The following is a 17,508-nucleotide window of genomic DNA, read 5'->3' as shown; positions in this document are numbered from 1 at the left end:
CAAGCAGCTCTACTCAGAACGAGAGATGATGACCACCCCCCCCCCCCCCCCCCCCCCCCTTCATATGTGAATAAACAAGTGACACATGTTGGGTCTGTGAGAGGTCACTGCACTGCAAAGTTATGGAGATGAACAGAGGAGAGGGCAGACAGACTGTCGGCCTCAGAGGGAGTGAGAAGAAAACAGAAAATAAGTGGACAGAGAAGGAGAGCTGGGGGGTATACTGCGAAGCAGGATTTTCGCTTAGCCGGCTAAATTCAGGGAAAACTCCGGCTTTCCGGTCATCCGAAGCTGGTTCTCTTTTTAGCAGGCGAGATCTCCATGGTAATATATGCTAAGCAGCTAACCTGGTCGGGACCAGGTTAGGTTGCAGGCTAAGAGCTCAACTCAGTGAAAGCACCGCCTGCTGACCAATCAGAGCTCAGTGTGCGGAGTTTAAAGCGATCAACTCATATTACAGGAGAAAGGAAATACAGAAAAACTGCCGTCGCAGGAAAGACGGCCGGCAAAAATCACCGACTGTGTGAACGTGAACATGAATAGAATATCACCTCCATCTTCAGAGCAATCTGACTATTATAACATTAGCGTTAACATTAGCGTTAAGAAAGCTTACTTAAATATCGGCCACAACATAAGTAACCGGATCAGAGTACATTAAGTACAGTCCGCGGCATATCACTTCATAATGTATCATATATCTCCTTATCTGAGTCAGCTGAGCCGTATCTGGCCGTGCAACACTCACAGTGTCACATACTGTATGCAGAAGTATTATTTTAAGCAACACATAAGTTGACGAAACACTCGAGACAAATGTAATTGAAGTCAGATCGTGTTTTAGACGGGGCAGTGATATCATAAACCTGTTAATGTACGCATTCAAACACTTTTCTTTTTCCAGCTGTGTTCACCTTGCAGGTGCAGCTATGTGGCTTTGATCCTGGATAAAGTGTTTAAGTCATGGATGTTTAAAGTTTAACTTCTTCATTTTTGACTAGTATTAAAGTTCACTTTTCATTCAGGAAGTATGACGCTGCGCTGTCAGTACGCTTCTCCATGTTTGTGATTGGTCGAATGCTCCAGATGCCACCCCTTTTATGTGAACGCGCACCTGACTAGATAGGACACGGCTGGCTTGAGCGATCCACTTGATAACCAGCGTCGTAGTACCGTTTAGCGAGAGCGCGTATGTTTTGGCCAACCGGCTAACTCAAACATATCCAGGTTAGGTTGAACCAGCTTCGTAGTATAGGCCCCTGGACTGCAACCCGATATCACGGCAAGACGTGAACATGTGACGATTTACCATGCTGGGAGTGAAGATGTCACGATTTCGTCCCTTCAAACGTGACAGTTACACGGTATTGTTAACCCATGTTAACCATTGGAGAAATAACCGGAAATGCCAAGCAAATGCTACCCCGACGGTCGGTTGTTATTGTCAATATTAATATAATAATGATTTATTTTGTAATAGTCACACTCGATTACGCCAATTTTCAGGTTTATGTGATGTGAAATCTGAAAACGTTTTTTAAAAACAAAATAAAACTTTATTCCGAGTGTGCTTGCTTTTCTCTTTGAAAGTCATCACATAACAGCATTGTAATACATGGTTCGGCTGCATTAAGTATTACATATCTGCCGTAGTTCTCTATGTATAGAGCCCTGCTGAGAAGACTTCTAGACAAGCAGGAAGAACTGCCGCCAAAACTGAAAACGTGACGTGGATCATAAATATATCAGCAATTAAACAACATCTTACATTTCTTTTCACACAATACGTCTCCTTGCAGTATCAACACTAATTCGGCTGACTTTTATATTTGATCCAATTGGTAGATAGGCTGTATTTACACCATAATGGTGCAGAGCTGATAGAAAGGTACACCTGGTGGGTAAAGCACGTTATTGAATTTTATTATTTATTATTAGATATTAATAGGAGGATGTGCAAAACAGACAAACTAATAAGGCTTAATTCAAACATTAAAGAGTACTTTAGGTTAAGGTCTTCTTTTGAATAAGAAAAAAGCTTTGGGGGTATAGAAGAAGAATATGGAGGGATGAAACCCTCTTTAATGGTCACACATGCAGAGCACACAGCACACACAGTGACATTTGTATCTACAGATACATATTAAGCCTGACAAAGTACTTAATATAATTGCTTTCCTGCAATGTTAACTATGTTTAAGCACTTATTTCTCCAATGGTTAACATGGGTTAACAATACCGTGTAACTGTTACGTTTGAAGGGACGAAATCGTGACATCTACATGTCTCCCAGCAATATCTAGTCAACTTTAAAATACCACATATATGCAATTGCATGATAATATTATTGTGACAAGTGGGGTATTCACATGGTGTTTCCAGAAATTAGACGTAGATGCAGCCAAAATCGACGAAGGCCACTGTCGTTTTTCCATACATCTGCAGGCAGTCTGTAAGGGCAATCCGACAACCCACACAGCTCTAGTTTACGCTGGTAACGACCTAAAGCACACCCCTCAAGTCCAGAGATGTAATCCGAAGACATGCAGCGATTTCTTCGGTCGTTAATTCAGAAAAAAAACCTAGTGCGCTCTGCCTGGCTATGTTAGCTAGCTTTTTATATTTGCACTTCCAGGATATTTGCACCTCCAGGAAAATGGCGTATTTATATATATATATATGGAGCGTGTCGCATTGTGGGTAGCTGTGACGTCACTGTGTGTGAAAGAATAAATTGAGAACTACGGCAGATATGTAATATTTAATGCAGCCGAACCGTGTATTGCAATGCTGTTATGTGATGACTTTCAAAGAGAAAAGCAAGCACACTCGGAATAAAGTTTTATTTTGTTTTTAAAAAACATTTTCAGATTTCACATCACATAAACCCCAAATCCCAGCATGCATTGCGGCTAAACCATCCAATCATCGAGCTGAGGATCTTGCCTAGTCAGTTGCCGGTTTCATTTATCACCGATGTATTTTGTTATACACACATTCCTTCACATTTACATTTTAATTTGCATTAAAGTATTTCGTGAGGCCTTCTAACATGTTTTTAAATATAACTACAGTTGTAGTTGAAGAGTTTGTAAATGAACATGAACCGAAGCTGTTGCCTGGCAACTCAATCGCACAACGTCACGTCCGTTAATTCCACATCCACGCGCATGGATTAACATCGATTTAATACATTAATTTAGCCTTTGTTTCTGCTAAAAGAGGTGTCGACCAGCTGGGGCAACAAGAACATTGGCGTAATCGAGTGTGACTATTAAAAAATAAATCATTATTATATTAATATTGACAATAACAACCGACCGTCGGGGTAGCATTTGCTTGGCATTTCCGGTTATTTCTCCAATGGTTAACATGGGTTAACAATACCGTGTAACTGTCACGTTTGAAGGGACGAAATCGTGACATCTTCACGTCTCCCAGCATGGTAAATAGTAGTTCACGTCTTGCCGTGATATCGGGTTGGTTTGTTTCTCCCCGTGGCCTCGGCTGCCCTAATGGACATGGTCGCCTCAGGCCAGCCACAGGGCAACTTGGTCTTCTCCTGTTTTGACTATATAAAGATTGATAGCTCCCCTCAGACTCCACAACATCTCTATGGAGGGTAATAAATCCCATGTGGCTACACCTCCAGTCACATAGAGCCCTGTTAAAATGCAACTGACCTCAACCTTTTTTAAGCTTTTTAAGAGTTTGCAATAACAGAAACAGATAAGTGCAGCCACATTTTGATCCATCTTGACCTGGGATCAGGCTGAAGCACCCTGTCTAGACATCAGCTCCACTTGATCCAGCATCCACAGCACCCAGATTTCGTTTTTCTGTTGCTTCATCTGCTTTCACACTGTTCCATTTCTCCTTGTATCTCCCATGTTCACAACTCAGATCTCACAATTTCCTGACTCTTGCGGCTCCCTTTTGTTTTGGAACTATGTCTCCTTTGTTTTTCCCATCACTTCCCGAGTCATGTTTACGTGGTTCTCTGGTGCAGATGTAGTAAAATGCCTGAACCAACAAGGCGACACAAAGACTACAAAGATTGCAAAGAATAAATTCTGCAAAAACAGGTCAAAGATACGTACATTATGAGGTTCTCCTCTTTTCCCTACTCATCACTATGTAAAAATGCAAGTAGCTTGTTTGTCAGTAAACAGCAAGGGTGCATGAAGACAGAGCCTGTGCATGTTTAGTGGCTCAGTAATTGTGACAGGGTTACAATTAAAGGGAGACCTAACCACGTCACGCTGGCCTCATTATACTGCAATTGTGTTCTTCATTGTGAAACAAAGGTACACAACAATGGTTTGATAGGACCCCTTGTTTAATGAGACTTTGCTGTAACTCCTGTGTTCATTCAGTTAGTAAACAGGTCTTCCATTCAGGCCATCGGCACCCCAATTCTCATCTTCCCAAATGCGACACCCCCCCCCACCCCGTACTTCCACAAACACCCCACCCGCCCCTTGCACTTAGCCTTCAGCGTCCCACATTGGGTCTTGGCATCCCCCTAAACATTCAAGAAATACAGACTCCTCCCCTAACCTTCTCCCCCCTTCCCCTTCACCACCCCCCGCACACACACCCATTTGATTGTGATTGACAACGTCTTTGTCCCATTGTGCGGAGCTGTCGCCTCTGATGAAGACACATACACAGAGCCGAGGCGCTCCATCATTGTACATTGCACAGTATCTACAGGTCTGCAACCAGTTGCACTGTCCTCCGATGATGAGCTCCATGCAGTCAGCCAGTGTAACCTGACTGAACACGGCAGGGCATTGAATGATGGAATGGAATAGGGCAGACAGTCTATCAAGGCCAGAACGCAGGCCTCTCCCAGTGTGGACCAGGGGGTCCCGGCCCTATCGGTTGAGGGGGCCAGCTGGAGAGGGAGGCTCAGCGCAACGCAATGTGTCTGAGGAGGCCGTCATTAGGGTTCACCCCTCCTCAGGGATGGGAACCAGGTCACATTCTCTCACACGGCACAAAGCAGGGTGTGTGTGTGTGTGTGTGTGTGAGGGGTGGGGGTTCAAGGGAGGGGTTTGATGGGGAGCAGGCCATGACCTCTTTATATCCATCAACAGATCACTAACTTGGCCCATAGACGTGCTCTTACTACACATTCACACACAAACACACACACGCATGCATGCAAACTTATGCTAATGTATGTGTATGTGCACAGCAGAAACCTGCAAAATATAAAAACTAATAAATGCTCTGTAGGCACAATGCATCGTCACCTATATGACCAAAAAGCTAAAAATCTCTGTAAGCTGTGATATGGTGTTGTGTGAACATTTTATAAAATGCTTCCCAACATTAAGGGATATGGTTTTCCCAATTTACATATTAAAATTATCAATAGGCTATGGATTGATGTTGAATAAAAAAAAACGTTTGAATCAAACCAAAGACACACACACAAAAAAACGGCAGCCAAATTATAACTCTTCATGTTGAACTTGTCTATCTCAGGCCACTTAGGACAAATTCCTTTACACTACAACTGCAGATCTGCTTGCTGGCGACTCGAGCCTGTTAACTCCACAGGTTTATCACAACGAAAGAAAGCGGTGAAATACTGCCCCCTCCTGGTACACAAGGAATCTTGCAGCCAGAGAGAATTACCTTGCAGAACCTAAACCATCAAGAAATATTACTATTCAAAGTAATCACTTTTATTATTTATATCCTTAAAAAACAAAAAACACTTTTGAGCGTAAATCAGATTTCTGTTTATTTTTAAATCAAGATTTTAGATTAAAAATATCTGACCCACCCCTTCACAAGCCTTGAAAACAATCAATTTATCAAAACAATTCAAATCAGATTTAACAGCAGTTATGACCATGAGAACCCTATGCAAAGGAAAACGTGAAATATAGGGCATACAACAGAAAAGGTAGATTATTATTTATGTTTCTGTCATACATGTTATAACTCCAATGAGCCTGAGTGAACAGTCATCTCTAGAAAACAAGTTATAGCATTATTATTACACTATCATTTGATTGTTTCTCTCTATAACTGAGTTCATCTCTTGTGCTTTGTTGTCTGTGCATGGGGATTGTATTGCATGTCCTTTCTCATTTCAACAATATAGACATCTAACCACTATATAACAACTTTAGATCTGACTAAGGCATGACCTTAGATTTATAGTATGTACAATAATCAGTGTGTGATGCTTGTTTGTCTGTAAGTATGGTGTGTGTGTGTGTGTGTGTGTGTGTGTGTGTGTGTGTGTGTGTGTGTGTGTGTGTGTGTGTGTGTGTGTGTGTGTGTGTGTGTGTGTGTGTGTGTGTGTGTGTGTGTGTGTGTGTGTGTGTGTGTGTGTGTGTGTGTGTGTGTGTGTGTGTGTGTGTGTGTGTGTGTACATGAGGTCATCCTGCATACAACGTATCTGGGACAAACTTGTGCAATTGCGCATATTTTCTGGCAAAGCTTATTATGGTAGTGTCTTTGAACTAAAAAGGCACCTTCTCTCCCAATAGTTACTGGCTCTAGTTTACCAATAACTTAACAGGGATCAACAAAGTGGGAGTGTAAGGGTAAGGGGGGAGGACCTGTACACCCTCAGTTAGGTTAGATGGTGCGTCTACGCAGGCAACTGCATGTCAGGCACTTGAGGATGCTCATGGTGATGTGCATGAGAGGTCCAAAATTGAAGAGTAGGTTGTAGAAGGTGTTGACAGACAGGCCTCCAGTCTCATCAGCATACTTTAAGGCCACAATTGGTGTGTAGAGGCTGTTGGTGAGGTTCCTGAAGCGAGGGCTGTTTGACTCAATAACCTTTTTGAGGCACTGGAGAAACGAGAACAAATACATGTTTTTATGTTTTCATTGCTATATATACTTCTTGAATGTTTGTAGCAGTTAGTTATTAGAGAAACACTTTATTGATCCTGGAATCCTGAAAGAGATTGGTCAAATGTGAATTAAAAACCTGTTCCCTTACTTTGGCTATGTCATCTGGCGTCTGGCCCATGGCTTCAAATATATCTATGGATGATGGCAGGTAAACGTCTTTAAAATAACGAATCGTGTCGGCATCTGCTCCTGGATACTCCATCTTGGCTACATCCTCCATCATCTTTGTTTCAAACTCAGTGTGCACTGGGCCAGGCTCGATCATGGACAACCTGTAGGGAGTCAGATGTAGAAATGCCTGTGAGGCAGCTACACTACAAAGCAAAGACACATGTGAAGGAAGAACAGAGGACGAGGGTAATCTACCGGATATTGAACTTCATCAGTTGCACGGCCATACTCTCACAGAAACCTTCAATGGCGAACTTCGAGGCAGTGTAAACATCATTGAACACCACTCCTAAATCAACAAAACAGAGAGATAAAGGAGAGCATCACTGCTTTGTATTATTCTTCACTTCACACTACCCAATTAACAGCAGACATGCATCAAATTTAATTTACAAATAAAGGCCTAAGATACTCAAATCAACCAAGTAACAGATGAGTGATAAATAGGAGAATATTCGAGCCAGAACAAATGTGAAAGTATGTTCCGCCTACTTGCATGTGATTAACAACTTATCTGATATTCTTTAACTTGAAAATCCACCCATAAATAGAATTAAGTTAAGCCTTTAAATACACAAATATTTAGTACAACTTGAAGAAAACAATACATTTTAGACTTACATTTACATTTTTTTGAATAAACTGTATTACATTTTCTAAGAGCAGTGCTCCTGTCAACATCTGCAAAGTCTTAGATGTCTTTTCACAGTCTGTTAGAATCATTAGTATATTTTCATGTGTTCTCTGATCACTTAACTGGATTGCAGATGTTATCCTGCATTGTTAAATACACAAAAACATACCCTGAAGACCCATGACACTGCTCATGACCACGATGTGCCCTGAACGCCTCTTCTTCATGTCAGGCATCACTTCTTTGATCATGCGAACAGCCCCAAAGAAGTTGGTCTCAAACACTCTCTTCATCTCCTCAATGCTGATGCTTTCCACAGGTCCCAGCAAGCCCACACCTGCATTGTTGACTGACAGGAAACAAACGGACGCAGGGATGACATACCACAACATTGCGATATTCAAAAATGCTAATGAGATAATGTTCTGCTGTGACTTAATATGAAGTGATATCTGTTTTGTCCACACCGCTCACTTTGGCCTTTCTACCAAACAGATCCCTCTTTCATAGATTCCACATGGTATTTCTAAATATTGCCACCAGATGTCAGTGTGTGACAACAGTGAAGTGTGATGTAACACCGGTCAATGTTGCAGGGCTACTGGTTCTTGAGTAAAGAGTTGAAGTGGGATGTTGTTTAAGATTTAGAGTAGGGCGGAGAGAGTACATTTTGATTGATCAATACCATTGACAATCTGAGACATTTTCGGATTAATATATATATATATATATATAAAAATACATTGTCTCCTTTGTTTGAGCTGCAATCACCCCGATTCAGAAAGGTCAGAGAAAACAATGCAGAGAAACAATTTCCCCACAGGGATTAATAAAGTATATCAAATCAAATCAAACAGGTAAACAAGCAAAAGAAGGTGTCATGGGCATAGAGAGCTAAACACTAAATTTCAGATCATTTTCACACACTCATGATATTAGCATGGTGGTCCTTTCTGTTTTGATGCACAATCTTTCTGCCCACTAGAATTTCAAGACTCTCCAAATGTCCTCCCCCCACCAACTCATTATGTCAACTGCAAAACCTACGCTACAAGAGACTGAAAACATTTCAGTTGCTTCAAAAATGTTGTCCGAAAGTTGTGATATTAGTACAGTCGTAACACTGTACTGTGATATTTTGCTTTCCCACTTGACAAGTCTGTTATATGTTTACTGTTTCTCTCTGTCTCTCTTTCTGTCTCTCAGGAAAGTATGACATCACATTATGTCTGAAAGAAAAAGGCTACTAACATGGATAGGTTTTAACTTAGCCGATGCATTTCAATATCATTTTTAGACACAAATAAAAATACAAAGTTTTATAGTACTTTACTTATTGACTGAAGGTCATATACTAAAACCATTGTTGAACTTAATTTAACATGTAATTCAAAGCTGGGGGAGGGGTCATATAGGAGGTATAGAAGGCCTAGTTTCAGGTTTATCCCACTCACTGAAGATATCAATATGGCGGTCCTTGACATTGTTGATACACTGCTTTACTGAATCGTCACTGCACACGTCTAGTGGAAGCAACATCAAGGTCTTGCCATAGGCATCTCCTGCTGCCTCCACTAGCTTGTCCTTCTTCCTCAGGTCCCGCATGGTGGCAATGACTGATGGGGAGAGACAGAGAAGAGCAAAATATTATGTTATTCGTAAGATGTGGCTTCAAACTCGAAACCAGAACAGTTTTTTTTTTTTTTTTTAATAAATTGCAGTAATTTATTTTGGAACCATAAATAAATGCACAGTAATAATATGACGTTTTAGTCAATTTTTCCAAATAAAGTCCATCAATATTTACTCTATCTTTAAAAAGACACTCTTGACCCATTGTCACACTGAAAAAGTGACTCACAGTACTGAGAAACCTCTAATCTGTGGGATTACTAATGACTTTCCTAACACACACACACACACACACACACACACACACACACACACACACACACACACACACACACACACACACACACACACACACACACACACACACACACACACACACACACACACACACACACACACACACACACACACACACACACACACACACCTTTGCTGTCTGTCACGATCCAGCAGCAAAAAAGGGAGACAGTGGTGTTGCACAATGGCAATCAGGGGGAGTAAACAACCTCTTTGCACACAATCATTTTAATCTACCTGTTGTCCTTCACAGACAAAGGCAGACCATCATCTTATTCTCATCGAACAGACACATGGTTGGCTACATAAATAAAAGAGGGAAGCAGTGATGTAGAGGTTTTGATTTGCAATTCACTGTCACTGACGTTTCATTTCATAATGTATAGAAATGAGTCGAACCAATAGTTTTGAGAATGTTGCAGAATTTGTGAAGTTAAGTGTCATGCAACTTGTTGTCGCAACTTGTTGTATGGATTAATGACGTCTAATTAAGTCTAATCTTATGATTGGAGAGCTGTGTGTCTATGAAGCAAGAAAGAGATTATTTTATTGGTAGAGAAGTGAACAAGAGATCCATTGTTCTTCTGGCTCCTGCAGGAATTAGCCTACTCTTGGGCTGCTTAAACATTCTTGAAAAAAACACATTGCATTGCGCATTTTTGGGGATATTCGGAGTTTGGTGCATGTTACTGAAACTATTTAACACTTTATGCACAATGCAATATTTAATCTCTGTCGGATTTCATAAAGATCCTTGGAAAAGGGCAGATCAGCTTCATTGCTCAGAGGTGGCCTTATTGAAAGCAGGTCACGTTGTGAAAAAAGTGCTCAAACCAGTGTTATGGAAGAAGTTAATCGCTTTTGTTTTGCTAATCTATTTCACGGTAATAAATCCAATCAGATACCGCATGGCCATCCAAAGAAAAAAAAAACGTTTACTAACCCTTGCACTGTGGTTCTTTGAGTGGCAAAACAGAAAGCAGTAAAACTAACATGTATTTAATAAGATAATGTATAAGATCACTGTTGATATCATGTGTTTCAATCTTTACACATTGACTGCAGGCCAACAGCTAATTATGGTATGCAGTATCAAGTCACATCTGGCAACAACAGGGGTCTTGAGGGCCAACTCCTACCAACAGGGGTGGGAAGGTGGTCTGATGTAATAATATCTGAGGCTCCATGAGATAGTAACGTTTTGGATCTCCAATTCCTAGAGTGACATTAACGATGGCTGGGAAGAAGGAGAGGAGACGCATGGACCAACAATGTCAAAGTGGGACACTCTAAATCCACCGTGCGCCAATGAAGACTTCAAACAGCCCCTTGCTCTAGAGTGAACCCTCGCTTGTACAGGTCTCAAACTTTGTCCCCCTTTCAACACTCGCTCCAGTGAGGGGACTATAGTCACATTAGACACGGTACTAAATCGGAGCAGGCGGTCTACAATTCACTGCGATAAAAGAGGGCTTTGTGCTGGAGAAGTCACTTGAAAGAAAACTGACAAGACTCCTTTTATGATTCCGCCTGGAAAGAGGCATCCTTGCAGAGCCCTTCCCTGGAAACTGTGCTTTCAGATGATAATTGTTGAACTAAAGGGGCGACTGAAACCCATTCCTTACAAAAGGATATGGATCCGATATCACTTAGTTGAGTAGTTATATCAAGGCACCACATAACTTATTTGCCTTTTAGACGAAGAGTTGCACTTTACACTCAACCGAACTCTGTGCGTAAAGGAGGGTTGGTGCAGTAGCAGAGCTTTGCAGGGAAAGTAAACAAGGAATAGGGTTACAAGCGAACCACACTGTTATAGCCTTGCTACTTATATGTCCAATCAAAGAAACAATGTAGAAGAAAGCGCATTTACCATGGTAACGCTTCTTCTCATCTTTGGCCAGCGTGACGGCGATTCGTAACCCGATGCCGGAGGAGCAGCCGGTGATTAGCACAACTTTCTGCCCGCTGTTCGCCATGGTTTGTCCGGGTAGGCGCTGTGTTTTTCAGCGGTCCTCTGCTCTGGATGGTTGCTGCCGAGGGAGCTACCGATCACTGGACTTTTAAAAACTAAAGCGGATCATGCAGCCACCGCAGCGATGTGAGCCTCTAATTCAGTCACATGTTCAATAAAATCGGTAACCAAAAAAGACGTAACATTGCTAACACCCCTTGAAGACACGATTTTAAACTTGATAGGTGCCGCTTGCCCTGAATGAAGTTAATTATTTTTAAAATGTATGCGGTCGTGCATGCGCGCACGTGCGTGTTGTAGAGGGGGCAGTGCTTACTTGATTTCTGAGCTGGTGACCCCAACAACAAATAACTAACGGTCATACAGTAGTCACATGATGTGTTGTTCATATAGCTCGTTATTTCTGATGTAGCGTAGGCCTACTACTATATTAAAGTGTATTCTTGATAGGACTTATTTAGAAGTTTTAGCAGTCTTTAAGTTATCCAGCCCAGGGTTTTTAAATAAAAAACATATATATTATAATAAAATACAAATAGTGAATTTAACACAAAGCTTTAATACATATAGGCTACACAGATGCACATAACAAATCATACCAATTATAATAATAATAATAATAATAATAATAATAATAATAATAATAACAATAATGCTAATGATTATAGAATTATTATTATTATTATTATTATGCTATTAGCTGTTGCTACACCTATTAACCCTAGCACTTGCTTGTGGTTTGGATCTTCTTGATTTATTTGTATAACTTGTCATCCCATGCTTACCATAATTGTTAAAGGTAAGGTTTAAAGTTTCATAATGCACTGCATTGTACTGCCACCTGGTGGTAATGAACGGTGCAACACACTTGAGAATCCCTAGCATGGATGATCCCTAGTCCTTAACGGATGCATAATGCCTCATCAAAAATATTGCTAATTGCATAACTGTAATCCACATATTCAATCAACATAGGTTGGTATTGGTAAGAAGAATGGTCTGAATTTGGTTATCAACATGTCGTAGCTGTACTGTAAGTAGCAGGTTCCCCCAAAGAAAAAAACACATCTTAATGCCTAATGCATTTACAAGATAATGAAACAATCAACAAATTAGGTCTGTTTAAGGAATTAGATTGAGCTGGAATTATTATGATGAATGTTCTCTGCTCAGATTAAGGATTACAAATTAAGATAATTAGTCGGATAAACGTGACTGAAACGTAGCTCCACACAGGTGGACTAAGGTCGGATGAATTCTCTGTTGATCCCTCTCAGCTTTTGAAACCTGATTTTACATTGTAACGATGCAACTAGAATGTGCATGTAATTCATGATAGCTTTCTGAAAGACAACCTTTCTGTCCTTTTAAACATATGGCAATGAGGACAGGTTCACCCTGTTTGAATCCTCCCCCTTGATTAACCCTTTTAACCTCACCCCCATTTCAACATGTGAACATGCTGTGATGTTTTAAGTTCACTATATGGACACACACACACACACACACACACACACACACACACACACACACACACACACACACACACACACACACACACACACACACACACACACACACACACACACAGAGAGAGAAGGAACAGAGGGAGTGGACAGGGACAGGTTCCAGAGTGTTTCAGCCTGTTAGTCTCCTCTGAGGGCAAACTGAGGTTACTTTCATCGAGAGTCAAGAGTAGCTATTATTTTCAATCAAAACTTTGAAGGAATACTCCCGAAGGGAAGACATATTTTATCAATGATTTGAGTCCTGGTTAGATCCTTAAAGGGTTAGCCAATAACCAGCAGGCAGACTATGCAAAGACAGGGTTTAGTCTTGCTGTGAAAAGAATGAACCTCAAACATGTAATGCATATATAAGCACAACACATTAGAATAGATAATGAAACATCTTTATCCAATCATCACTGCTTGTGGTAACCCATATGCTATGCTGACAACACTGTCAGCTTAAGAGTTCAGGCCCAATTTCCTCTTGCTGTCTCACAAAGCTAAAGTCTGCTTATTGAGAACATCCCCAAGCTGTGACCCATTTCTCTCACTAGAAAGCTAAAGTATACAATGAGATAATAAAAGAATAATTTGCATTGTCATATAAAGCTGCTCTAAATCCAAGCTGACAATGTGCGAAACATGCATCACAGGGAAAGCTTAGGCACAATTCTGACAATTTCAGAATAACCTAAAATTGAGTATAATGGCAGACTAGATCTCAGAATAGCAATAGAATAGCAGCCAAAACATTGTCATATGCTCCAAAAAATATGAGTGCAAATATCCACCAATGCTGGTTAACCTTTTTCATTTTTATGGATGCTTAGCAAGAAAAACCTGTCATCGAACTATGACCCAAAAAATAACCAAATCACGCTAGGGCTATTTTGCTATACTAAATCCATTCAATTTACAGTTGAAAATATGTAAAGATAGAGACAAGTCTCAATGCTGTCCACCAGTAAGTCACTGGAGTAAGGTCAGGGTTTACCTGGCAGGCTTTGAGAAAGGGGATAGGTGTGAATGATGATGAAGAGGTGGCTGGACAGCCATTGAATTTGACCCGCCTCCAAGCTATTACAGTGGAATTTCAGAAGATTGAGGCACTAAGACACAGAAGGACAGAGGAAAGAGTAGAATGGGGGAGATAACTCCATACATGCTTTTTCATGCAAAATATGTTTGTTTTTGCTGTTGATGACTAATATCTAAACCATCCTCCGTGTTTCACCTCAAACTTCTGTACTTTCTCTTCTGAACATCTGAATCCACATTACCCTCCTTCTGGCAGGTTTTTCAACATCCTTCATCAGAGCTTTCACCTGTTCCCTCTGACACCTCTGAGCACACTCCAGATGTTCCCTGAACCCACATCATCCATCTGTATATCTGTAATCTCTTTGTAGAAGTCAAAGTCATAGAAAAGGACACCCCCATCTCCTCTAACCACACTTCCAGAGCTTAATAGTTAATTTCCTGAGTACAGACTTTAAGGATACACGAGCAGATGCTCCTGGAACATTCACTGGTTTCCGGGCTTTTTGCAGCCGATGTCTGTTTTTAATTATTGTAATTAAATATGGATTGAATGATTATCTGGGCTTTTTTTTATGTACAATGCATATTAACCTATTTATTAACAAAATGAATATACCATTTTTGTATACCTTAAAATATGCTGTTTTTGTGCATGATATTTAAAACAATTTTATTTAGTAATATTCCTGATCACACTTGTACCTCACACTAACTATGCTGTGGGTGGCATCTAATTGCAGTGGCATTGGACAAGAGACATATTCTGGCTGATGCTGCTGGAAGGATAAGGGACTCTGGCTGTGTGAAAGGGCTGAGGGGACTGGAATGTTTGCCACAGGTCAGGAGTGGCGCTTTCTGCTCTTTTGTGTGCTGTCTACAGAGGAGGTGTGGAATGCAAACTTCATGAGAATAAAAGGGACGAAAAGGGAAAGAGTAGCTGGGGGTCGCTGGGCGGGAGAGAGCCTTAAAAACAGAGAAAGAATAGTTACAGAGAATTAGAAAGGAGAGAGCAGGGAAACGTTTTAGGGTGGACAGAGAATACACTTATTTGAGAGAGTAATAAAGAGAAGCCCACAAGCTGTACCAAAAGAGGAGAGTTAAAGCTGTTGCTGCAGCTGCACATCAGACACAATGAACACTCTGCAATGACAGTCTGAAGATCATACTAAGAATGTCATTTCTGAATAATGACATTCTTAGAACAGCTCTCCCTTATACGTCATTCAAAGAGTCTCAAGCCCATTCCTGTTGGAAAGCACATGTTCATCATTTGAAGCAACACTTTTTATTCATTTATAAAGCTGAATAAAACAGGTTGTTTACAGGTTTTACATTACAGGGCTGTAAAAGCAGAAAGCAAATAGAAACAACAGCATGGTGCCAGTTACATCTGAGAAAGTAAACAGAGGGATTCCTAGGTCCACTTAACCACTATGGCACAATATTCTGAACACATCACTTCATTTTTCCACTATTTCTATTTTACATTTTGTAATGAGAATTAAATGATTTTGTCTCAAAAGTCTAAAAACATGTGTTATGGCGACCACAAACTGAAATTCAAATGTCTTCCACACAGAAGAAAGGTGGAAATAAATGCTGATTTGAATCATAATTAGCGTCAGTGTTTGGATTTACCTTAAGTACCAGTTTTCAACCTAACTGCTTTGCTATTTAGATCAAAACACAATCACTGTGTTTTGTGCAGTAACAGTGAAGAGGAGACTAGGGTGAGCTTGAGTGCGCTCGCTGGTTGAGTTTATTAAGTCTATTTGTTTGAGCAGTTCATTTAACAGACATGGTCCTTAGATGTTAATTAGTTTAGTCTCCCGTCATCTCTCAATACTATAATTATCACCAGACTGGCAGTTCCCCTCGCTGGCCCAATGCAAAAGAAAACATTTCCACACACTTTTGCGTAGTCACATCCCTGGTTTGGCAACTTAACAGCAGGGTTAAACAACTCTGAAGAAATATGTCTGAAAGCACAGCCCTGCATCCAATCCAGTGGCGGTTCTAGACCAATTTGACTGGGGGGGCCACTGGGGGGTCAGTTATTTTCTGAGGGGGGCACAATAAATGCAGGACGAAAAAGAGAACTAGACAGTATGAAGTAATTGCGCATAAGAAAACAATGCAATACAGTTATTGGTATTTGTTTCAGTACACTTATTTATTTCAGATATATCTTATAGTTATTACTGTTAGCTTCAGCTTAAGTTATAGTAAAATGTTTGCACTAACACCATATCATATTTATATAAAAATAAAGGCAATGAACAGTTACATCTCTACTTTACATCTACAATTACACGGATACAATAATTTAACTCACCTTCAATTATCGTGGTAGTCTCTCGAAAGGTAGGTTTCAATCAGTCTTTCATGGATGCAACAGCCTCTGATGATCCGAGATGAAAAGTGTTTTTCGCGTGCTTCAGCCGGACAGTGAAAATGAGTGCACCGCTCTAATGGGTCCTGAGTGCACCGCTCTAATGGGTCCTGAGTAGGGTTGGGTATCGTTTGAATTTCCACGATTCTGATTCCGATTCTACTTTTCGATTCCGGTTCTTAACGGTTCTCAATTCCGATTCTTTGAGGGGCAGGGTAAAAAAATTATACATGCTTCTTCCAACTAAAAATATTACATTTATTCGAAAAACTTTTACACAGGTTAGTTTACAGTAATATTCTGTTATATTTACTGCTATGTAACTGTAACCTGAGAACCACTGAAGCTACAACAGTCCAACTTTTAAAGGAACCCCCCCCCCCCCCCCCATTTAAAGAACAGTTCTTGTTGAGAAAAACAAGCATATCTGCCTTCTCAGGCATACCGGGAAGAAATGTTTGAACATTTTAAAGTAAAATGCTTCAATCTGGTGAACTTTATGCAAAATTACTAGAGACTACAGTAGATCTAGGGGGTACAACTCTAAACACCCATATGAAAAAGATTGGTTTACATTTTAATAATTAAATAAGTATGTGAACATAACCAATAACCTACCATAGTCAATAACAAATACATGTAACGTATTTTATTTTTGTTGTTCATTCATATCTTATTTTACTATTTTATTTATGCATATTTTTTTATCTCTCCAGTTTAAAACGATATGTCTGGTTTACTGTCCTATAGTATACCTTGAAATTTGTATCACAGAGTGTGGTTTGGAATAAGCTCTTGTGTAAGTACACATGCTTTCTGATATATCAAGATACTATCATCCACAGTCAGTGGGTGGCACAATCACATTTCACTTGAGGTGCTTTCATAGATCAGAGGTTTTACCAGACTCTGACAGATTCTGTGTGTGTGTGTGTGTGTGTGTGTGTGTGTGTGTGTGTGTGTG

The 17,508-nt window shown here is 40.4% G+C and overlaps 1 protein-coding gene across 1 annotated transcript; it reads right to left on the bottom strand.

Annotated features, from left to right (window-relative positions):
- Window positions 1–6,357: 6,357 nt before the first annotated feature.
- On the bottom strand, window positions 6,358–11,891 carry rdh8a (retinol dehydrogenase 8a). Its single transcript, XM_034089479.2, has 6 exons — window positions 11,499–11,891; window positions 9,151–9,312; window positions 7,866–8,045; window positions 7,258–7,351; window positions 6,980–7,163; window positions 6,358–6,825 (listed from the first exon to the last, which is right to left on the bottom strand). The coding sequence occupies exons 1-6, from the start codon at window positions 11,602–11,604 to the stop codon at window positions 6,607–6,609; spliced, it is 945 nt and encodes a 314-aa protein (XP_033945370.1). The 5' UTR covers window positions 11,605–11,891; the 3' UTR covers window positions 6,358–6,606.
- Between the last annotated feature and the right edge of the window lie 5,617 nt (window positions 11,892–17,508).

This window comes from Pseudochaenichthys georgianus, chromosome 8 (assembly GCF_902827115.2).
Source record: "Pseudochaenichthys georgianus chromosome 8, fPseGeo1.2, whole genome shotgun sequence".
NCBI lineage: Eukaryota > Metazoa > Chordata > Actinopteri > Perciformes > Channichthyidae > Pseudochaenichthys > Pseudochaenichthys georgianus.
This window is presented reverse-complemented; position numbering and strand designations above follow the sequence as displayed.

Coding starts and splice junctions, on each gene's coding strand:
- rdh8a (XM_034089479.2), bottom strand. CDS start 11,604: ATGGCGAACAGCGGGCAGAAAGTTGTGCTAATCACCGGCTGCTCCTCC. Junction 7,352..7,865: donor CAGTGTCATGGGTCTTCAGG/GTATGTTTTTGT, acceptor TTGTTGATTTAG/GAGTGGTGTTCAATGATGTT. Junction 7,164..7,257: donor CTGATGAAGTTCAATATCCG/GTAGATTACCCT, acceptor GACTCCCTACAG/GTTGTCCATGATCGAGCCTG.